This window comes from Falco cherrug, chromosome 8, assembly GCF_023634085.1.
Source record: "Falco cherrug isolate bFalChe1 chromosome 8, bFalChe1.pri, whole genome shotgun sequence".
Classification (NCBI taxonomy): domain Eukaryota; kingdom Metazoa; phylum Chordata; class Aves; order Falconiformes; family Falconidae; genus Falco; species Falco cherrug.
The window spans coordinates 58,600,475-58,624,364 of NC_073704.1; the positions used below are offsets into that span (position 1 = coordinate 58,600,475).

A 23,890-nucleotide genomic window follows, 5' to 3' on the forward strand; every position below is an offset into this window, starting at 1 on the left:
CTACATTACAAAAAAACTTAATGCAGCAGGGGTCATAAAGGTGTTTATGAGTACAATTCATTTATGAGGACTTTTATCCCATGACGGCATCCCTTGCATGAAGTTCAGCCCGCCTTGAAGGACTCCCCATGCCAAGCCCTGCCAGGGCACTGGCTGGCAGTGATCCGAGAATAGCCCCGAGCGATGTGGTGTGGACACATCACTGCTATTAGCTGGATTACAGACAGCGTTCAAACCCGGGCTGTCTCCCACGGTTCAGCCAGGAAGGCAGCGTGCTTGAACCTCCCTGAGCTCTCCTAGGCTGTGGCAGCAGTTGCAGGAGACAAGACCACCTCCTGTTCTTTCCAACAGGGGAACTGACCACATCTGCACCTCTCGACCGTGAGCAGAAACCTACGTACCATCTTGTTGCCAAAGCAACTGATGGTGGAGGCCGTTCCTGCCAAGCAGATGTAACACTGATCGTAGAGGACACAAACGACAATGCACCGAGGTTCTTCCCCACTCACTGTGCAGTGGCCGTTTTTGACAACACCACAACAAAAACACCCATCGCCGTGGTTGCTGCCAGGGACCTTGACGAAGGTGAGTCAGAATGGGATTTACTTTTTAGTATAGTTCATCTTTCATCCTGAAACCTTTGAAACCTAGGGAAGGGTTGTAGCAATGGGTATAGATGATTGAATCTTGGCGAAGATGTGCCAGGATCTCATCACTGAGTTGTTCTTAACTAGCAGGCTGGCATCAGCATTTTTGTGACCTGGTAGGAAATGCAATATTTGTAGAAACACGCAAAGACAGACTTTGAGGACATGCTCAGTAACTGTAACCGTGACGTGCGGTGCAAACTGTGACACACAGTTTGTCCGGGATCCAAACTGGACAGAAACTTTACCAAAAATGGAAATCAAGAATGAGCGTAATAAGGAAAAAAGGAGCTTTAGATCTGAATGAGGTAGATGATATGGAGGGAGAGGTCCTTCTGAATGCACAAAGATTCTCAGAAACATAGGTAAGACTCCTAAGAAAGAAACTTTCAACAAACCTCTCCAGCAGAGACTGAATTTACAATGACAGAGGCAAGAGCATATTTACCTGCTTTGCAAGCAGATATGAAGGGAAATTACATTTAAAAGCAGGGGAATTAAAACTGGGAAACACTAGTAAATACAGACAGGCTGTACTGATGGATGATGGTGAGGGTGGCCAGATGTCTGAACTTACAGACGGACAGGGGCAACACCTGATGTTCATACAGCCTCCATTTTCCCTAGGAATTTAAGGTCATTAAGTACACATAGTCCTCATGGATTAACAAACCAAACAAAAAAAAATCCAACCAGCAGTTCCTACCCATGAATTAATACAGCCTGTCCCTTACCCTTCCAGGTCTCAACGCTGAGGTGGTTTATTCTCTGCCTGATTCTGCCAACGGACACTTTTCAATTGAAGAAACCACAGGGGTGATTCGTCTGGAAAAGCCTCTGAAGGATTCCCAGCATTCAGCATTTGAGCTGACAGTCTGTGCTACAGACCGGGGCACCCCGGAGCCCCTCTCTGCTCTTGGCACTGTCACTGTCTCCGTTGTGGATCTAAATGAATATCTGCCTGTTTTCCTGGCCCCTGAATACGTGGCCATGGTAAAAGAAGATGTGGCTGTGGGTACAGAGGTCCTCAACTTGTCAGCCTTGACAAGGGACAATTCAGAAAACACAGAGATCAAGTATGAAATTGTGAATGGCAACGACCACGGGAAATTCCAGCTCAACTCAAACACAGGTAAGACGATCTCATGCCAAAGCAGGTCCTGGCTGACCAAACATCAAAGGATGTGCTTGTATGTGTCTTCTCTCGTTCTTCTCCGTTTGGCTTGCACTTCTGCTTCCCTTAGTCTTTAGCCAGCACAAGGGTAGGGAATACAGTCCTCTAGCCTAAATTTTACCAGCCAAGTCACTTGAGTAGTCCAAATCTTACTGAAATTAATGGAAAGATTCCTGCCGTATGTCTGGGACCTGAGACAGATCCATAGCAATGAGGAATACACGGAGAACAGGATGGGGAAATTTTTCCACTTCAAAACACAGGAGAAGGTAACTGCATTTTAAAAAGTCTCTCCATCCTGATCCCACAAGGAACCGGCAGACCAGGGTTAACAGGCAGCTTTATTAGGTAGCACTCAATGAATGTGGATAGTTACCAATCTGTTAACCATGAGCAGGTGCTGAGCCAGGTTTACTAGCCAAATAAAGCACTGCTGTGTTTGCACAGTGAACTGGTAAAAGCTGTTATCAGAAGGCCAATGTCAGCTTCCTAAAACAAGCCCTTGGCTGTGTCATCAATGGCCTTCTGCCCATGGCTGCAACATCCTCACCTACAGCACCTTCCACAGCTTCTCTGTCCCCAAGGCTCTTGCTAATTTTTCTACACCAATCTTGTTAATAGTTGGTACGTCTTAAAAGACATAAAACAGAGTCATTTCCAGGGGATAATTTTGTGACGGTTTTAGTGCTGAACCCAGGAAAGCATTGAAATACACAGGCACATTCTGTCCCCCATCGTTATGTTTTTCCACTTTCACTTTGTCTTCTTTGTTCCTCACTCATTTTTTGAGATGAACAGCCGCCTCCTCCTTTTTATGTTGCATCCCAAGACTCACTTACTAATCACAGCATCCTGCCATGCACCTTTTTCTCCTGTACATCTCTGCATCCACGTCTCACACCTTTTCATCTTGCCTATGACACAGTTCAGTGATGCTCTACTACTGCCTTGGTCACAGCTTTCAATAGCATTGTTGGATTCTCATCCTATTTTGTCCCAGATCTCCTGCAATCAAGAGTCCTGGAAACCTCCCTGAATAAAAGCTTATTTCACCTCTTCAAACATGAGGCAGGTTATGGCAGAAACAGTTCAGTCATAGGTTTCTTTATGTGATGCCATGACCTTCAGTGTCCTGATTTAACCAGAGAAGGTCAAAGTCAGGTGAACAGCACCTTTTCAGCTGGCAGTCTGGCAGTTGTCTCAGTATATCCCCAGTATTACAAAAAACCTCACATGCCATTCATTCAAAGTATCTTCTGCCCTTTTCTATCCATCTGCCAATGCAGGTGCCTTATACATAAATGGGAGCTTGGACTTTGAAGCGAGTCATGAGTATTACTTATCCATCGAGGGCACAAGGAAGGGCTCAGCTTCTCTCAGCGATGTGACCATGGTAGTGATCAACATAACTGACATCAACGACCATGCACCAGAGTTCATCCAAGACGCTTACTTTGCTGATATCCGGGAGGATGCTGCGGTTGGAGAAATCATCCTTACGGTATGATTATGAACCAGGCCAGCTGTCTTTACTTATTCTTTCACTTGTTCCATGCGTTATTTACTCTTCTTTTGCACTTCTTTTCCTTGGACGCAGCCACCTCAGTGGGTTTGTGACATTCAACATCTAAGATTTAAGAATGACTTTAAAAAAGGATGATTGCCAGAATTCCTGACATTCCATAGACAGGAAGAACACTTTGCCTTTTATAACATCTTTAAGTGAAAGCTTGAGATACCTAAGGGGGGCTCAGGAGCTTTGAGGACCTCCCAGGAGAGCTAAAATGCTTGCAGAAGGCCAATACCCTTGTGACCTGAGGAAGGTAGAGGCTTCTGTGGGCAGGATAACGGAGCCCAAGGCATGCCCATGTGGAGTTTCCTGCCCAGCCTGTTACCATCACAGGTTGGTAAAGTCAGGAAAGGGACAAGGAGAAAGCCATTGTTGTAGCTGTGTTGAGTTTTATCTTGGAAAAACTAATGAATGATGCTTATGTAAACCACCTTCCTTCCTCCTCCTCATTTGAGGCAAGCTCAGACCAATACCCTTAAATGACAAGGAGGTGCTGCCCCCATTCCTCCATGGCAAGGCCTTTTCAGGCCAGGGGGTGTAGCTTTTTTTCCTCCTAACAGGTGTCAGCTGATGACTTGGATGGAGCAATGAACAATCAGATCACATACTCAATCGTGGGAGGGAACCCACTGGGACACTTCAGCATTCAACCTAAAAGTGGGCAACTCAGCATCGCCAAGCATCTGGACAGGGAGGAGGTGAGTTCAAGAAAATGGGAACAGTAAGGCTAAAATAGATGTGCCCCAAAAGGCTGAGGAAGCACAGTGTATTCAGTTACCTCCCGTTTTCTGACTGATCTACTCATAATACTGTAAGCAGAAGGCAAGTCTTTCATTCATTTTCTAGACTCATAGATACTGCTGTAGCAAGGCTGGGCTTTAGGGAAGGCAACATAGCCTTCAGTGGTCACAGCTACGGGCTTTGGTCTGCTCCACTGGTACAAGCTGGCTGGGTGAGAGTCAGTCCCAAACTGGAAACCAACAGGGTTGGATTGCTTCTCTGCATCAGAGCAGCACAGAAAACAGGCATGGGGAGGAGATGGAAAGGTCACCTGGACAATCTCTCGTTCATAAAACAGTAGCAGCTCAAACCACTATTGACAGATGTTTGCCCAGCTCTGTCTCATCCATCTTTGCCAAGCTGTTTCCCTTCTCTGCAGCTATTGTGAGGCTGATTTTCTTTAGCAATGTGCTTTGAGATTTGTGGATGGAGAGCTCTGGCCAAGGGCAAAGCTGCTTTTATCATGCAATGCATGGCCTCAAGCATTTCAACAAGCTGCAGCAGAGTACAGCATCAATGTGAAAAAGCCACTGTTCCTCCATTTCTCCCAAGTAATCATGCACTACGAATCCTCCAGATCCCCAGTTACTCCCTGACAGTTCGAGCCACAGACAACGGCCACCCTGCTCAGTTCAGTGACGTCGCTGTGCGTGTCCATGTGTCTGATGTCAATGACAACCCTCCTCGGTTCTTCCAGCTCAACTACAGCGTGGTGGTGCAGGTAAGCCAGGAGACAGTTTGTTCTCCCAGTCCATTGGGGGGTACTAAGGTACTCATGCATGGGCTGCTGTTGGAGCAGAAGGGTAAGACAGGATGAAGCATGCTGTTGCTTTGTGCTCATTGACAAAAAAGAACTGGTAGCATCTGCAAGGGGAGATATTCTGCCAACAGATGCCATTTTCTCTTTCAAATAGCTTCAGGCACCTCCTGTCCTTTCAGTACAGAGAGTACAGAGCTTTTCATACTTTCCAAGCCTGACCTGCAGCCCCTTTCTTCCTTACAATCATCAATGTCTACACCACAACAGAAAAAGCAGACCCAAGCGCGTGGTCAAGCATCATCATGTCTGCTAGATGCAACCCAGTTGTCACTTGGACTCAAAACACCTATATACACTTGGAAAGAAATGCAGACAAAACATGCTTTCATCTGCTCTCGTGCTGGCATGACTCAAGGGGAAAGCAAGGGCATCAGCTCAACTGTCTGCACTTAGCTGCCACATATGTAATGTCATGAAAGGGAGTCCCTTGCCACCACTGGGTCTCTGCCTTTACCGGCAAGAGTCTCAAGCCTGCGTGTACTAGAGATGCATACGGTGTACGGGATTTCTTTCCCTGTTCCTCATCTAGCAGCTCTAGGAGCACTGTGGGTTCCCCTGGGCCTTTTCTCTTTGCTTGCCTTTCTCCACTAGCATCTTTCCCCATTCCAGGAGAATGCTCCCGTGGGTACCAGCGTCCTGGAGCTGATTATGAGCGACAGAGACTCCCCAGAAAATGGACCGCCGTATTCATTCCAGATCACCCAGGGCAATGACGGGAAGGCTTTTGATGTCACACAGAATGGTCTGCTGGTGACATCATCCATCCTGAACAGAAGAATGAAAGAACAGTACCTATTACAAGTCCAGGTAGAGCCTGCCTTACTGTCCTGGTATCTGAATCCCTCAGCAACCTTAAGTAGCAACAAAATGATTGGGATGGCACAGCTGGGTGGAAACATCTCTGGATTTGGAGAAATCCAATTTTGCCACTTGGAGCCAGCTCCAGAGCTCATTTCTCCACACAGCCTGCCCACAAGAAGCAGGGGGTCAGCTTCTGCACTGCTAAAAATCAGATAATATCATGAGAAATACTGTCAGCAGTTTCCTTAGACGGATGTTTTTCCCAGCATCATTCTAGTGACTTCCAGTTTAAAGTGAGACCTAGATCTGGTCCTAAAACTTTCTGCAATTACCCTTGTCATTTAAGAGGTGGTTTAAGCTCCTCTTCAAAGAGGATTTCTGTTGTTGCAGAGTGAATTAATTATTTTTCAACATTATCAGTAAGGATAATTACAAATCCATTACAAACAAAAGGATAACAACATGTAAAACACATAATTCTTCAGTAATAGTAGGTGTTCTAAAAGCTAGGTACTATTATAAACTTCAACCACTAACGGCCTGAGATTAGGGAGAAACTTAACCTATAGCATGATTATTTGCATTTTTCTATTTTGAGGTTCCTTGACTCATGCTAGACAGACATTGTCAGAGGTGGGACATGGGCTTAAATAGTCCAGAAAGTGAGCAAGTATGTTGATGTGCATAACTGCTACGGATCTTTGCACCCTCAGTTACACGTGGAACCCCACGGACTGGCAGCATCTCTAAAGATGATTAATCCTCAGGAAATCAGAGCTGCTTAGGTGTGCCTCAGCTGCTGATGAGCACACAGAGAAATGAGCACAATCCCACTGCTAACAGAAGGTCTCAATCAGTCTCCATGCTGGAAGGCATGCTGTCATTTCCCTGGGGCCATCTCCAGGCAGAGGTCCAACTCTGCTGCCCAGTTTTTCCCACATCTTCTTCATTCCCAAGCTGCTGCCTGACAGCTTCCACCCATTGCTACCTGCAAGGCATTCTCCTTTGCAAGATCAGCCCATCCAGTCGGGTGAGACGGCAGTAAGGCAGCATGTGGCTATAACTCATCCTCCCGTTTTCCTTGACAGGTCTCTGACAGCGGTATCCCTCCCCTGTCCTCATCTGCATTTATAAACATCCAAGTGACTGAGCAGAGCCAGTATGCCCCCTCGGCCCTTCCCCTGGAAATATTCATCACCACCAACGAGAAAGCCTTCCGAGGAGGCGTTCTGGGCAAGATCCATGCCACGGATCGAGATCCCCATGACACACTGGTGTACACTTTGGTGGCAGAAGTGCCCCAGGAGGGGCTGTTCTCTGTTGGGGCTGCAGATGGGAAGATCATTGCTGGGGACAAGCTTCCTCATGGTCACTACCTTCTGAATGTGACAGTCAGTGATGGTACATTCACAGCCACCACCAGTGTCAATGTCCATGTGTGGTGCTTCACACAGGAGGCCTTGGACAAGGCGGTGGTGCTACACTTTCGCCACCTCTCCCCTGAGGAGTTTGTGGGGGACCATTGGCGCAACTTGCAGAGATTTCTGGGAAACATCCTTGTCACCCGGCGCCAAAACATCCACATGGCCAGCTTACAGCCTGCAGCTACCTCTGATGGAGTGGACCTGCTCCTGGCTGTTGGAGAGCCACATGGCTCCTTGTATGAGCCTCGGGTCCTCGCAAATAAGATCACTGTGTCAGCTGGGGAGATGGACCAGCTCGTTGGTCTCCGGATGAAGAAAGCAATCCATGTGCCATGTCATGGGTCAGATTGCGCCCACCGTGTCTGCAAGGAATCCATTCAGCTGGATCCGGGAATGATGTCTACTTACAGCACTGCCCGACTCAGTGTCCTCACCCCACGGCACAGCCTGGAGCAAATCTGTTCTTGCAATGGTGAGCAATCCTTCCTGGTCGTGTCCTACCCTATAAACCTGGGCAATATTTTGTTTTCCTTCAGTACACTCTAAAGCACCTGGACTTTCCATGGAATTAGGTTGCCCAGTAACCTACAAATCTGCCTGCAATTTCAAAGCCAAATCTAGATTCTTAGAGTCTGATTTTTTTTTCTTTTTTTTTAAATTTATCTCCAGTAGCATTTAACAGCAGCAACATCTATCTATCTCATTGGGAAAAGTCACTCATACTTAGCAGGTAATGAAGCTCAATGATCAGAATTTCGAGATCCGAGTTCCTCTGTTGATCCTAGACTCAGCAAAGCACAGAGTAAATGATAAATCTGAGGAAAGCCAAATAAACCGTATTTGTTATACTCACTCTAGAATACTTCAAGAAATAAATGGAGGGAGCAAGGGTCAGATTAACATCACTTGGGCAGGAATTGTAAGGGAATACCATAGAAGAATATAAAGACTTATTAAGGATGAGAAAATTCAAGGATGCTGTAGACCATATTGAGGGGACCTTCAAGGTGCTATAGGACAGAAATAGCCAGGCTGCTATTGCAGGACTGCTTTACAGTTGAGTACATAGAAGAAATACTGGGAGATGCAAATGAGAGCTGTGCAGTACATGAGTTGCCACAGATGGGACTTGTCCTGGACAGTTATGGTGTCAGGCTGGAGAAAGAGGCAAGGCTTGATACAGTCCATAGTCTCAAAGTGTAACGAAGATGAGAGCTTTTGCTCATTTGCCTTCCAGGAACAGCTGTAAGGTTTGGGGGCCACAGCTACGTTTGGTACCAGCACTCACACATCGGCTCCTGGCACATGCACTTTCGCCTGAAAACCCACCAGCTGCACGCTGTCATGTTCCATGCTAACGGGACTGACCATGCTACATTGGAGGTATGTATTGCAATGCACAGGGATTTCTTTAAAGCATAAAAAACCTTACTCTCTCGTGGAAGGGAATCACAGAAAGAAGCTGCAATAATATGTACCCTTAGTAATTCATCTAAGCTGTAAGACTTGAGAAGGCCAAATGAAAGCCAAGCACGGTTCGGCGATGGCTGCAACCACAACTAGTGAATATTTTTACATCTGTGAATGCACATACTAGTCTCTGGCATGAAAGCAGCATACACCCATATCATAGATCTACATCATCATCTTTCTGTACGGCTTGCTTCCCCATCCCTCTCTTATATCACACCTCTCAGGGAAAAGGATTTGCCAGGTAGAATTTTCCCCAGACCAGTCTTCTGAGAACAAACTTCCCCCAAGACCTCAGGAGTGGAGTCAGGCTCCCCTGAACAGACAAAACATTTGCCAGATCACATTATGGCTCCAAAACAGGGGAGGCAGCCATACTGAGCTAGAGGGTTGGGGTACCAGGGCAGAGATGAGGAGGGCACAGGACAGCTCTGAGATTGGTATCATCAGCCTTTACCTGCATCAAAGCGTATGCCAGTCAGGTCATGCATCTAATCACATGGACCTCAAATTAAAGACAAAATAGGAGTCTTAAATGCTATTTCTCAAACCTCTGCTCTTTTCAACCACTTTCTTCAGGTGGTTTCACTGTTTAAGACACTTGCAAAGCCAGGAACATTTCAGTCTGATCACTCTCCTCCCTCTGGTACAACACCGAATCTACCCAACATTCAAAGATCATCTCCCTCTTCACTTTGGCAACAGAAGGAAAGTAGCAGATGACTAAAGAATGGGGGGGTTGTATATTCCTCATCAATTAAATTCAGAGCAGTTGAAGACCAAGATCACAGGACATACTCGCCAACCTGCAGAGGTTTATCTCTGAGACTAATCACATTGAGATCTATACCCTGTAACCTACCTGGAAGTGTTCATCCCTGAATTCCCTCATCCCTTCTCATGGTTTCACAACCCCATCTTCCTATTTTGAAATACTTTTCTTTCCACTGTTGTAAAAGACCCACACAGACCGGGAGCTGCACAGCAGCCAACACCCAGAGACCTGCCCATAGTACATATTGCAAGCTCCAGCTGCCACAGCTATTGTTCCTTACGAGCAAGAGTAGAAAAATTTCATCTGTATGTCCTGTATCCATCTCCAAGAGTGACTTTAAGCTGCATTATAAAGGGATGATGAGAAAAACTTCGCAAGAAGGGTCCCCAGCTTTCTGCCCTGTCTCCAGGTAGTTCCTAGTTCAGCAGAAGGACTGCAGCACTCCAAAGGGCGCTCAGAGAGGATGAGGTGGCAGGAAGCTCTACTGAGCCAGGCCTAACACATGGAGAAAAAACTCATTATTGATGGAATTCAGTGTGCCCATGATCTCCAGTACCCAGGCATCTCCACAAGCTTTTCAACAGGAAACATTCATAAAGCCTCCACCATAAAGTTGCCTGCGATTCATTTCTTCCCTGACTCACTTATTAACAGTATCTCAGGGATCAAACCTTTTCCAGACCATCTGACCTGAAAAAAACTGAAGGAATCCCTCAAGATTTTAAGCTTTGTAGAATGCAGTACTCCGGGTATGAGCCAAAGCTTTGAAAGCACCAGAACCAAGGGTTTGTAGATTTGGTGAAGAGGATGAGTTCTCCCAAGGGCATGCATATCTTCTAATCACTAAACTCTCCTGATGTTCAGAAATTGGTTGCAGCAAGAGGATGGCAAACCAGGCAAGCTGGGAAAGACTTGGCAGTCTGTCAGTTCTTGCTCCAGGGAATCGAGTTCTCAGCTGTCTCCCAGCCTCAGAAATGATAAGCCCAATCTACAGACCCATCTGAAGTGAAATCATGTTCCTCCAGATAAAGTGAAGTGACAAAGTGCTCTGGTGCACTTGCCAATTGTGCAAAGAGATTTACACACACATGCTGCCCTGAGGCCCTTCCATGGCATGTGCCAGCTGCATCCAGCACTTCCTTCCTCGGCAGCTGCTCTCTCCTCCCACTGGGATTTATTTATACCATGGGCTTCTCCAAGTTTACTCCTGTCCTGCTCTGCTTTGGACCCCTCCAGAGCAGCCCCATCATATTGTGTGTAGTTTCCTCTAGAGTTCAGTGTAGCCCATAATCACTCCTCTTCTAGCCTCTTCAAGCATCACCACTCCTCACTGGCTCTAATGCCCCCCATGGAGATCTCTTTTGCCTGGGATGAATTGCTTGATGTTATGTAGCAAGCTCTGCAGGATTTCCCTCAATGTTTTGGTCCATCTCTTTTCTCCTTCTCCATAGCCTCTTGGCTTCTGTAAGAGAGGGTTTTATGAACAAAGCACTGGGGAGAAAAAGGTGAAAGAGAGGTTTACCCTGACTTCACCCTGAAACCACACAGCTAACCCTTCCTATCTCCTTCCTCCATACAAGCATTGATGAGCCACATTATAGCAATTTCCGAAGTCCCAGTTTAATGCAGAAGACACTGGTGTGATTCACTTTCAGCAGCTCAATATCTTGTCTCCCTCCCATCTGCCACAGATCAAGGATTGGACCACAACACCTATCAGTAGCTTTGTCCCAGCTTTCCAGCGTGCTGGTTAGAAGCTGGGTACCACAGTAATTCCTTTTTCTGTCTCCCAAATCCTCCTTGCTTCCTCCTGAGAAAGCTGCCAGTGGTCCACCTCAATGAGGTCCTTCCAGCACTCTCACCATGCCAAAACGGCAACTGCTCCAACACCTTCCCCACCACTAACAAGACAGTGAGAATAGAATAAGGGCCACATGTCCCAGAACAAAAGTCCATTCATGACTGGTGATGAAGTCATGGATACCCTGAATACCAGGGCTCTGACTAGGCTCAGAAAGGCGAGAGAAGGGGCGAGCAAGCTGCAGGAGTATGATACATGGCTCTGCACCCTGTTATGCAGAAAGATGAGCTTCTCTTCCTGAACACAGGTCAAAGGTTGCAGGAAGGACCATGGGTGAAACTCTGCCAGAGAGATGAAAATGTTTTGCAAAGTAAAGGCGGTTGCACTCACTTAAACAGGCTTTAATTGATCCATGCATAGCTTAATAGGGGTGAAAGAGGTTGCCTGTGCCTAGCTGGTAATTCTTAGAGTCTGAAAGTTGGGATTCATCTTGACTCTCAATGCTTAGGCAAGGAGAGAGGGGAACAAGCAGCAGAAGTGTTGAAAGCCCCCATGAACAGCATCTACCTGTATCACAGCTAACCATGACTTGTGGGATGTGTTTTGCAGATGGCTAATGGAGTGCCTCAGCTTGGTTACAGCTGCCGGGGGAACTACACTGGGAACCTCTCCTCCTCACGCTTTGTGAGTGATGGTGAGTGGCACTCAGTCTTCCTGGAGGTGAAGAATACGTCTGTCCGCCTGCTCATTGATGGCCTGGGAAATGCCTCTCTCCAGCTGCCAGGGACCTGTAGTAACTCCCAGGGCAGGCGAGACCTGCTTTTTGGGGGCCTCCGACATCCGCTCCAGCCCCAGAGAGTCACGTGGGGGTTCAGGGGCTGCCTGGACGTGGTTGCAATCAACGGCAGAGAAGTGGTTCTCCTGCCCGGCAAAGGGCAATCAAAGGAAGTCATGGAGGAGGTGGGGATAAAGCAGTGTTGCTCCCCCACAGGCGCCTGCAGCAGCAACCCGTGCCTCAACAATGGGATGTGCTCCGAAACTCATGGAGGAGGTATGTGAACATCCTACACAGAGCAATAGGAGAGCAACAAGCTATTAATAAGAGAGGGGAGGGAAAGATGCAACCTCTTCATTCATCCCTATATGAGGGGCTACTCCAGAGGAGAATCAGAGGTCCCACCCCAAGCGACCTCAAGTGATAGCTGACTCAGTGCAGCAGCAGCTGGGGGTATGAGATCACCATCCTGGCTCTCACCGGTGGACCATGGCCCAGAGGGCAGAAAGGTGTTTCTAAGGAGTGTGCATGACTTAGGAGAGTGCAGCGTGTTGCCAAAAACTCAAATGCAAATGGAAATTCCACCCACCCCTCTGCATCCTCTTTGCTTAAGGAGCCATTAGCGAGGCTGGAATCAGGCAAGATGGGATCATGCAGCGATGGTATCTGGGCAGAAACAAGCCAAGATCTTAGTCTATTCCCACTGCAGTTGGTGACTCCCCAGGGCTATGGGAAGGTATATGGGAAAACTGTAAGCTCAAATCCAAGAGTCTCAGGTTAACACGGGGTGCACATGCCCAACAGAGCTTTGAAACCAGGCTCTGCCCAAGACAGTCTCACCACCACCCCATTCCTCCCATCAGAGCCTCTCCCCGAAGCAAGCTGTATCACAGGGACGGGGCTAGTTTTCAGCGGCCTCAGCAGGAGGAACATCCCAGTGATTCCACCCTTGTGTTACTGCCCTATACCCATGTCCTAGCTTCCAGCACAGCAGGGCTGCACCCCATAACACCTTGTCCCTGCGAGTCCAAGCCCTGCCTGCATGGGGGAGCCTTGTCTGTTCAGATAGACACTGTCCATGCTTTGGCCTTCCTTGGGGCAGAGGGGTGCCTTCCAGGCTTCTACGTGGGGCAGAAGCTCCTCCTGCAGCTCTGTAGCTCTTTGGGGCCGTTGCCAAAACCCACACCCTGCCCAGCGAGCAAGCGAGGACAGAGGAGGGAGCACACCTCCTCCTGCCCTGCCTGCAGCCTCTGGGAACAAGATTCCCAGGCCTGTCGACTCAGCAGCTGCTTGGTTCAGATGAACTTGTTTGACACGAGGTGCATCTGTACCAAACAGTTAGGCTGGCTGGCACTCAGGCCTCAGCCTTACCCTTGAGACCCTCTGCATGGAAAACCCCTCTGGCTGGGCTGGAAGAGGCTCAAAACCCATGAGTTGAAAATTCATCTCTGCTCTAAGTCAAGGCATCCCCTGCTTGCTTTGCAGAGAGCGTACAATGGGAAGGGGAGGAGGAAAAATCACTCCCTCTTATCATCCAGCGCCCTTCCCTTAGTTTCCTTCCAAGGTGATCAATGTCTCCTGCAAATGGTCCAACTGCCCAGGAAAAAAGCCTGTGGGACCTGACCCTAGGCAGAAACATGCAGGACACTGCTGCAGGGAAGGGGTTGTTCAAGGGACATTTCGTTTGTGAGGTTATCCTGGCTGCCTGGCTTCCTTGAATGTTGTGGGCTCAGTCCTGGAGACCACTGACATGCAGCATGAGTTTATGCAAAGCTCTGCCCAGGGATCTCAGGCATGGGATTACATGCACAGGCAAAGACACGTCTGTGCAAGCGAGCCTGGGTAAGCCACGTGGCCGCGTGAGAACGCATCTGTGCAGAAAGGGTCAAAGCCAGACCAGCCACCACATCAACCACAGCGCTCAGGACCACAGGTGCAAACACATGTGAAACCCCGCATCCAGGAACACGTGTGTTTGGGCACACACAGCCCTACAGGCAACGTCCAGCACCTGCTGCACAAGTGTCAGCCTGTCTTGTTGTACAACCACTAACATGCATGTGGAAACAGGTCTGCATTTGTTCACGCCATGCTCTAAAGCAGGGATGTTTAGCTTGTGGACAAGTAGCAAAGACTTTTCAAGCATGCTGCAAGATGGAAACTCTGAACTTCCCGCATGGCACCACTACCTGAGTGACTAGCAGGAACTCAGCACAGCCAGGGACATTCCCATGCTCAGGGCTACACTAAAGAGCTGCCAAAGACGCAAACAGCAGCAGCCCCTCCAAGTGCCCAGCTATGCTGGATTTCTCTCTGGCTGCAAGCAGACACATCCTGTAGGCAAGAGAAACCCAACATGTTGAGACAGGCACTTCATACCGCGAGAACTCGCAGGACCAAGAACTTCGGAGAACAATAAGTTACAGAGGATTGCATTTAGCAGCGTCAGAAACTGTGAATCAGCCAGGCAGGCTCCCTTTCCTTTAACACGAATACGTCCCCCAGCTTCTCCTTGCAGTAAAGCTGTGTGCCGAATGCATCCCTGGCAGGAGAGGACAGGCTTGACTTGTTGCTTAAATAGTTCTCTAGTGCCGTTGCATTACCCTAGAGTGACCACCCAGCCTCCAGCAACTGCTCCAGGTCCTGTAACATACCCACCAGCTCCCCATGGATGGCTTGGGTACCCCACAGCGAGTACCTATGCTTAGGTAGCCAGGTTGACCCTTTATGGGTGCCATCAACACCAAGCACTCTTCCTCCCTGTTCTTGCTAGCTTTTCCATATGGATGCAGTCTCTGTATGGAACTCTTTCACCCTCTCCAGGTTACACCTGCATCTGCCCCGGGCTGTTTTCTGGTGAGCACTGTGAGCTAGGAGACAGTCCCTGCGAGTCCAAGCCTTGCCTGCATGGGGGAACCTGCACCCTCTCCGCCACCGGCTACTCCTGCCGCTGCCCTGAATGGTACCTGGGCGAAAGGTAAGGTCTGGGAAGCCTTTGGCACAGGTGATCTCCCACAGTGGGCTGAAAATATGATCTCTACTAATGAGTGTTGCACACTTCTGGAGCTCACCACATCCAGACACTCTGGGATTAATGGCAAATTGCGTGTACCTGAGCACTGCAGCAGGGAGGTGTCTGAAGGCAGAGCTGAGCAGACCAGGATGCAGACAGCTCTGCCGTCATGTGCCCATTGCCCCTCTGTGCCCATCTCTTCCAAGCAGGAGGGAAAAGAAGAAAAATCCCCCCTCCTCACAGATGCTTTGAATGCCTGCAGATGCTGTGCTTGGTGCAGGTTCAAGACCTCTCCTAGCGAGGGACAGTCTCTCCCCACATGCTGCTCCTCCCTGCAGTGTGAGCTGAGCTTGGCTGTGATGGGGGACCCTGGCAGCAGGGTGCAGGCAGGGTGGACTGGGTGGCAGGAGGATGCCCTGAGGCTGAGGAGAAGCTGAGACACCCACCTGTGTGCTAAAGGGGCAGACGTTTTTGCCTAGGACCAGCTTTGCAGGACTCACCCAAGGGGAATTGCTTTACCAAGTCATAGCCATGATTCATCCAGTTCAAAGCTCAGCTCAGGAGAGTGGGCTACGCTGAAAAGTGGGTGCAGGATGCCATTCCCCCTCTTCTGTCCGCCAGCCTACAGATCCCCCTTATCACCAAGTGTCAGTGTTTGGCTTTGGCCCTGAACCCTACAGTTCATAGGCTTCAACTTCACTTCGAAGTTCTCACCATCAGTGTTACAGCTTGCATACATTTCCCGTATAGGAGGTGTCAGTGCACAGTTGCCAGGTATCAGCAGCTAGAGAATTAACCCAGGCCCAGAGGCTGCTCTGCCGCTCAGCACTACCTGCTGCAGCCACACACACCCCCTGAGCCCTCTGCCCTGCCTCCAGCCCAGCCTGGTGAGACATACCCAGCACAGGCTCGAACAGCATCACGTCCAAAGCTCGAACAGCATCATGTCCAGTTAGTCCTGCCTTAGCCACTTATCCAGGATGAACACTGGTCCTTTGAATCAACACAAAGGCAGAAATTTTTCATGCAGCTCTTGGAATAAAAGTATGTAACTGAGCATTAGGTGGCAGTGTAATATCTGAAATCACCAGTCATCCAGCCGGAGCCTGTGGGTGCACACATACTGAAACACTGACTAATAAACAAGAGGAGCCCAAACCTCAGGGAGTTTTTTCCATAACAAGGAAAAAAAAAAAAAAAAAGGAAGGAAAGCCAAGAAAGCATTGTTTTATTCCCCCCAGCATGGGAACATAATTACTATTGGAAGGAAAGGTCCTCTGTACTGTTGGGGAATGTTTAGGTTGTGTGGAGTGGAACAGGACGGAGGATCAGAAATACAGTCTCAGTTCTTCAGATGCTCCATAAAATGCCAAAAAAGCCTCTCAAACAAGGACGCTCGTTACACCATTTCTCAGGCTAGATGTTCCCCAAATGTTTGCAGCAACCTGCAGACATCCACAGATCATCCTGAGACCCCACAGAGCCTGGAGGACACATGAGACTTCATGAGAGGTAAACACAGCTCAGAGTGACCCTGGGCTCCCCAGTTTAACAGGATGGGAGCATCTTTCCATGCAGGTTATCCCTAGAAACTCCAAATGTTCCTCTGAGACAAGAAGCCCCCATTTTAATCTGTTGTATATGTATATGTATAAAATTGGACCATCCTGTAAAACATGGTCTCCTAAAAAGCATCATTTTATACTCAAGGATCATGGTCCTCTGCCAGGAGAGGCAGGTAGCACGAATCTAGAAAGGCAGGGAGAGCAGACCAGCTTGGAGCATCTTTGGCTGGTGTAAGTCAGCGCCCTGAACAGGATGATGCAGTTTCAGCTGCATCCCCAGGCTGATGGTTGTTGCCTCCATCCTTTCTTCTCTACAGGTGCGAGAAGCTGGCTGAGGAGTGCCAAGACAACCCATGCCGAAATGCTGGGCGCTGTGTGAGCAACCAGGGCTCTGTCCATTGCATCTGCCCATCAGATTATCAGGGGGACTACTGCACACAGCCCATCATCACCCCTGCCATCGTGCCCACACAGTGGGCGGTGGGTCCTGAGGAGATCGCAGAGATCGTAGCCGGCGTGCTGGGGGTGGCCATCCTGGTTGTGGCCTTTGTGCTCATCCGCAAGCGCTACCGCCACCGGGCCAAAGCACACAAGCCTGTGGCCCGGGAGGACCCTGACCTGCTCTCCAAAAGCGAGTACTCCAAGAGCGTGGGTGTGGGAACCCAAGCCGTGCCACCCATTGAACTCAACATCCTCAGTGATGCAGCACACAACAACCTGGACCGGGCCACGCCAGAGCAGCGCAAACCCACCAGCACCCCTGAATTCGTCACCTTCAACTCAGCCAATGCCCCAAAGCACCGGGGCACCATTGTGTGCAGTGTGGCACCCAACCTGCCCCCCGCTGCACCCCCCTCCAACTCTGACAACGAGTCCTTCATCAAGTGCACCTGGGCCAGGGAGGAGATGGGTCAGTAGCCACAGCTTTTTCATGCTCTTACACATCCCTCTTCCCCTTGTGAAGCAGTCCTAAGGTTTGCAAACATGAGGGACCAACAGTGTTGGTTAAAGCCAGCCAAAGCACAGGTAAATGCTGCCCAAGCCCTGCTATAGGTCCTTTATTGGCTCTTCCCTCCCTGCTCACCAGTACATCCCATTTTCAGCTTTAACCTGCTTAGCCTTGTACACGATCAGCAGGGAAACCATCAACCATAGCGTGGATTCCCACACATCCTGGCACAAAAGACCCTATAAAAGAGAATAACAAAGCTAAGGGGAAAAAAATTAAGATCCTAAAAGTCAGTGTGAGTTTTAGTGGAGGTATTTGCATCAGTGCTCCTAGGCAGAGGGATCACACCCTCAGGGAAACACCTTGCATGGCTTTGGACAGCAAGGGTACTGCTTCCCTCCATGCAGGAGTTCCTCAAAGTACACTGTTAGAAGAGAGTTCACAAGAGTAACTACAGGCAAAGGGAGAGATCCAGTGGACTGCTTGCTCTGCCCCCATCCCTTCATGGTGCGAGCTTCTAGCATCCAAATGGTGTGATGAAGTGTGTCTTTTGGGTGCTAGAGTAGCAGGCGTCTGAAGGCTGGTGGGAACACTACCTCAGCACAGCCAGGGGACCCCTCAATTCCCAAACAACTCATTTCCCAGCAACTACAACTCTCCTGTCCCCATGTCTCCTCTCTTCCCTGGTCTGCCACATCTCCTGCAGGCTCAGAGTCTACAGAAGGAATCAGCGGGAGGGCAAGAGAGGGAAAACAACAGTTTGAGCTGCAGCTAACACTACTCTGTTTTATTTCAGTCTACCCAGCAGAAACAACCTACTGGCCCCCCCGGTACCTGTCATCAGATGTCCAGGAATATTCCCACTATGAGATCATTCAAGGTCCCCCTGCATCCTCCTCCCACCCTCCTCTCCCCCCACCACCCCCACCACCCGCAGACGCGGAGCCGGTCGCCCTTTACGGGGGCTTTCCCTTCCCGCTGGACCAGAGCAACAAGCGGGCCCCCATCCCACCCCGCTACAGCAACCAGAACCTGGAGGACTTCTTGCCACTTGGTCCCATGGACATGGGAGCCTCCCAGTGCCAGAATGAATATACGGCCATCAGCTACTACCCAGCCCAGCTGGTGCAGGGCGAGGGCGTCCCGTACCAGCCCGACCCTGGCTACAAGCGGGTGAGCATGCGCCTTAGCGTGGCCCAGCCCTCCTATGCAGACTGCGAGGTGGGCCACCAGCCCAGCATCCGAGCCCAGCCCCTTCCACCCCCCAACTACGAGGGCTCTGACATGGTGGAGAGTGACTACGGGAGCTGCGAGGAGGTGATGTTTTAATGGGGGGCTTGTTCTTGAAATGAGAAGCACATCTCCATGCAGAACAGTGTGCAGGAGGCTGGCACATGCCGCTGAAGGGAGGCTTACATGTGTGTGTCCCCAGCTTGCAGCATCTCCCCCTGCATGGCTGGGTTGTAATTTGGCTGGACCTTCCCCCCCGCTGCCCTCCATGGTGCTCCATGCTGCAAATGGAGGGGAAATGCTCCAGCCACTGCCAGGACACAGAGGATGCTCCTGGGATGCCAGTGACTAACCTGCCTCCTTGCCAAGGGGACTTCCTACGACACCACGCAGGACCACAGCATGCCACCTCCTCCCACCCCGGGCTCCCTGGCCACAGGGATGAGGAGGAGGAGGGCAGCAAGCAGGCATGGCAACAGTTGTGGTGGGAGAAGGTGTGAAAGGACTAGTGATGCACAGCCTGGGAGTGCCCCATGTGGGATAGCAGAGGTTCCCTGCCCCCAGCTCTGGCTCCAAGGGCTTGCATCAAGCCAGCAGTTTGCCCAGTGGAATGGATCAGCTGGTGTAAACCCTCTCCCATGTCTGCTCCCCATCACAGGGAGAGAGATGAGGGAATACAGCTGGTCCCATCAGCACATCTCTCACTTGGCCAATCAAAACTCAAAGGGGGAAAAACAAAACAAACAAACAAAAAAAGTCCATTTCTATAGAAAAAACAAGCAACAAGCTCAATCACACCGGGAACCACCCACAGACTCAAACCAGCACAGCCAGCAGCAAAGCAAGACCCCTGCCCAGTCGGGCTGCACTCACAGGAGTAAGGGAGACCTTGGCCCGAGGATGCGGGCCCAGACATGTTGTTGTGGCTGCTGCGGTCCCATGCTGAGTGCAGCGGTACGTGGTGCTGTCACTCAGCTGGGGCTCCCCAGCGTGGCCCAGAAAAACTGGGCAGCGCCACGTGACGGGGCACTGAGGCTACTGAGCGTGCGTTTGCCTGTATGTCCGTGTGCTTGGAAATGTATTGTTTCTTTGTGAGAGGTTTTCTTTGGTTGGTTGTTTGATGTAACTTTTTTGTCGATTTTTTTGGAAAGTATTAAAAGAGTTTGGATTTTTTTACTATTACGATCTTATTTGATAACTCAGGGATTCCCTTGTAAATAGGACATCCCTGCCTAGCTCCAGCCAAGGGCAGCCCAGGGAAGGGAATAACAACGTATTTTGGACACTAGCACCCCCAGACTCTTGAACCTTCAGAGAAGTACTAAGACAGCAAGTTCAACACACCTCTGAGGATCCTATAATGGCCAGAGGAAGGAGGCAGACCCATGGTAGCAAGGCACTGGGAAAACACGAGCCTACCCTATCTGTTAACTCAGGAGCAAAGGGGCTAAAAGAACCCAAATCCAAGCCCTGCCTTAATTCCAACCCCCAGCCAAACACACTTGGGGAAAACAGAAATTCATCTCATTCCTGAAAGTAAAGCCACAGCCCTTTAGGAGATCATTATCACCTGGTTAACCTGAACAACACACCTGACCCAAGCCTATCTGCAGAGGGGTCCCCAGAACACCCAGCACAGGCTCTGTGGGACACAGGAGCCAGCCCCAGCACCCGTAGACCCTGCCTGCAGCCCCACTCCCCTGGCCTGAGCATCATCGCCACTTGCCACTCCTCCAGCCTCCCCCCAGCCCCCCGAAGCGCTGCCCATTTTACCTCTCAAAGCTCTCGTGCACTTTGGCAATTATTTTTTTCGCCAAAAGCACCAGGCTTGTCACCGCTGTCACTCCCACACGCACGCCAGGCAGCCTCCTGTGGAAGGGCTTGACATCAACTGGAGAGCAGGATCCATCTCAGTTTCCGCAGCAACAGCTGATGACATCACCAAAGTTCAGCAACGCTTTCAGTGATGTCATTAGCTATCACCATGGAGATGGCAGAGGGAGGATGGCAAACTCATGCGGCCCCAGTTCACCTGTTTTTTTGTTGCTCCTAAGAGCAAAGACATGCAAAACATCCTGTTTGCTCATTCTCCCCAGACCAGAATAAAACAGCAGTCATTTCTTTAAATGCTTTTGTTGCATTTTTGCCGCAGCCGCACTAGGAACATACCAGGGTTGTGCCTCAGAGGTTCAGAAGGACCCCTCCATATAGCAGCACTCCCAGGCACCAGTGAAGGGGTATCTCCAAGCCTTAAATACTCACCACAGCTCCCAACATCATCAGTATTACACTTCCCACCAACTGCTCAGAAACCACTGTCCAGGCACTTATTGACCAAGCCTCAACCTTCTGGCTTTCTCTCGACTGCTGGGTGCCTTAGTGCTGAACTAGGGGAGGGCACACAAGAAAGGGCACAAACACAGTGAGGCTTGGGATGCCCAAATCGAGACACTTGGCTCAGACAATCAGCAGATGTGAAAAAAACCTGCTATTCATACCCCCTTCTGGGATCAAAATTAGGGAGGGAAGATTGCATTTAGGACACACAGAGATGTTCTCGCTGGACAGCCCAGATGCAAACTGGAACCAGCCCCACAGCCGGCTGGCTCAGCTCCTGAGTTACTCTGAGGTTTGCAAGGGAATACAGCCTCCTCCTTTGAGAGCCAGCTCTGTTCGGCAGAAATCAGTCCCTACCTGGATTAGGACTGATGTTTTAGGTTTTTGCTTTTGCTTTGCAAATCCCTCTCAACACCTTCATCCTGAAACAGCACAATCCCTGCACATCAATTTGAGCACAGCATTTCTAAACTTAGACATAGTGAGCTGTGTGGAGAAACACAGGGGAGATCCTGGGGTAGGTCTGAGAGTAAAAAAGCTGGTTTTGTAATTACAAGAGTTGCATCAGACTGGAGAAGGTTGGACAAGAGACCTCCCAAGGTCCCTGCCAGCCTCAATTACCCTACAACCCTAAAGAACTGTGTAGGCAGAGCACAGTGACATCTCTCCTGGCCCCAGGACCGGGGCTGCCCCTGGGCAGGAGCAGCACAAGCAGCACAAGAAGGGAAACCCACCAGCACAGCGCACAGCTCCAAACCCCCAGTCTGACCACACAACACTTATGCTACCCCAGCAGCTCAGGCTGCAAATCCTGTCACCAGCTCCATGTCCCAAACCACAGACTCACCCTGCTCCACACGACACCCCAGGGGTACCATAACATCCCACCTGCTGGCTCCAGGGTGGTCATCACACAGGAAGGCTGCAAAGGGAAGAGCAGGGGAACCTCCCTCTGCCCGAGCTGCCAGCTGCAGGACAAGCATCACCTGGCACAGCCAGACATCCCACCACAGCTGGGATTAATCCCAAATTAAAGCCAGGGGAGGAGCACTTGGCTGCACTCGTGCAGGTCCCCAACTCAGCTTTCCTCTGCTGGGATAGGCTTGTGCGCTTTGCAGTTCCCTGTAGCTATTTTTAATAAAACTCTAAATGCAGACAGGTCTCCACAGCAGGCCCATCCCCCTGTATGCTGACGGGACATTGCAAAGAGTGGGTTGTTGTTCCCAGGCTTGCTGGGGGAACACCAAAGGAAAAGATGAGGTTCGTCTGCTCTGCCCCTGTCTTGTGCTCATAAACCCCAGGTTTGTGCCTTTGCTCTCCAGCAGTTTCAGCAGAGCAGGATGGCACGAGCCCTGGCACCAGTGGTATCACAGCAGGGACCCACCACTGCTGCAGGGTCTGGGCAGGTTTCCGAGGGGTGGCCAGGCTGTACCCCGCCAGCTCCCACCATTGCTTCGAGTGCCAGTTTCTCACCGACGCGCACTTTTTTCCCCATAAGGTGAACCCAAATTGTTCTTCCCAGCATCAGAAGGAGCGCAAATAATAGAGATGATCCTTCCATTTAGACTTTTTAACTGCCTGGGGTCACCTTGGCTGGCAGCCGCAGCCACAGCACAGGGGAGGGCAAGGGCAATGGAGATAGAGATGATGCTTTGCTGACTGATACCTGGAAAGGGGCAGCCTCAGCAAAGCTCCTTCATGGAACTGGTGCAGCCCTGCAGCACTCAACCCTTGGAAGAAAGGATGGCTGTGGATCTGGCCATGGTGATGCTCCATGGCCAGAAATATCCCAGCCACCAAGCACCGCCTGTGCTCAGCCACTCCATCTGCCCTGGGGTTCATGTGGCCTTGGAATCCCCTCTGGGGACCACACTCCCCATCTACCTGCATCCTTTATGGAGACCTTTCTGCCACAGCTTTGAGAAAGAACCTTTTTTTAGCACTGATTTCCCAAACAGCCCCACGAATGACACACTGCATTGGCATGAATTATTCAGCAGCGTGAGGATAAGCTGCAGTGATGTTGGCGTGGTGCCTGGCCATCTCAGAGCGTGGGCTGGTATTTGCTCCTTTGATCTCTCAAGCAGATCAGCAGCAGCTCTGCATCCACCGTGCTACTACCATCAGCATATGCCAAGCTCTTTTTTCAGCTGCAGCCCCACTTTCAGCACAAACCAGACTGTTGGGTCCCAGGACACAGCCAAGAAGCCAAGGTGCAGCTTTGGTGGGGCAGAGAAAAGAGCCAAGCCCAGCAAGCCCCTAAAGGCTCTGCCCACAGCCCGCTTGCACAAATGCATTCAGAAGAAAAATTATAATTTTCAGAGCAGCAAAGCTGAAACACTTTCATTTCAAAATCCTCAGTAGAAAGGGAAATCTTGTCTGCTGCTGCAGGAGTGGGAAAGGCAGAGGGTCTGGCCCTGGCTGCCTGCTGGGCTCCAGGTCTCCTGCTCTCCCACAGATGCTCCCTCCTCCCCAAGCCCTTCTACTTGGGTGGTATATTTGTGGAAAGAAGAAAGGAAAAAAAAAGAAAAAAAAAAAGGGGGGGGGGGGGAACGAGAAGAAAAAAAAAAAAAAAAAAGGAGAGATGAGAGATGAATCCTAAAAGATGTAGCATATCCACTGGCATTAATGCCACGCTGCTGCACCATGCAGCCCAGCACAGCACAGTCCCCCTCGGAGAAGCTCAGACCTGCCCCACAGCTGGCCCAGGCCCTGCCCAGGTAGTTTTACACTTGCCTCATAGAAGAGAAATCCCCATC

General features: G+C 50.1%; 1 protein-coding gene across 1 annotated transcript in view; it reads left to right on the top strand.

The window, feature by feature from the left end:
* FAT2 (FAT atypical cadherin 2) overlaps positions 1–19,518 on the top strand; it is a 46,539-nt gene extending 27,021 nt beyond the window's left edge. Inside the window, exons 12-23 of the mRNA XM_027807346.2 lie at positions 352–585; positions 1,390–1,779; positions 3,108–3,322; positions 3,952–4,089; positions 4,749–4,892; positions 5,601–5,798; positions 6,881–7,688; positions 8,454–8,599; positions 11,872–12,313; positions 14,861–15,014; positions 16,933–17,525; positions 18,361–19,518. Coding sequence (XP_027663147.2) covers positions 352–585; positions 1,390–1,779; positions 3,108–3,322; positions 3,952–4,089; positions 4,749–4,892; positions 5,601–5,798; positions 6,881–7,688; positions 8,454–8,599; positions 11,872–12,313; positions 14,861–15,014; positions 16,933–17,525; positions 18,361–18,893 — 3,995 coding nt within the window. The 3' untranslated portion in view covers positions 18,894–19,518. The remainder of the gene's footprint in view (positions 1–351; positions 586–1,389; positions 1,780–3,107; positions 3,323–3,951; positions 4,090–4,748; positions 4,893–5,600; positions 5,799–6,880; positions 7,689–8,453; positions 8,600–11,871; positions 12,314–14,860; positions 15,015–16,932; positions 17,526–18,360) is intronic.
* Positions 19,519–23,890: the final 4,372 nt, after the last annotated feature.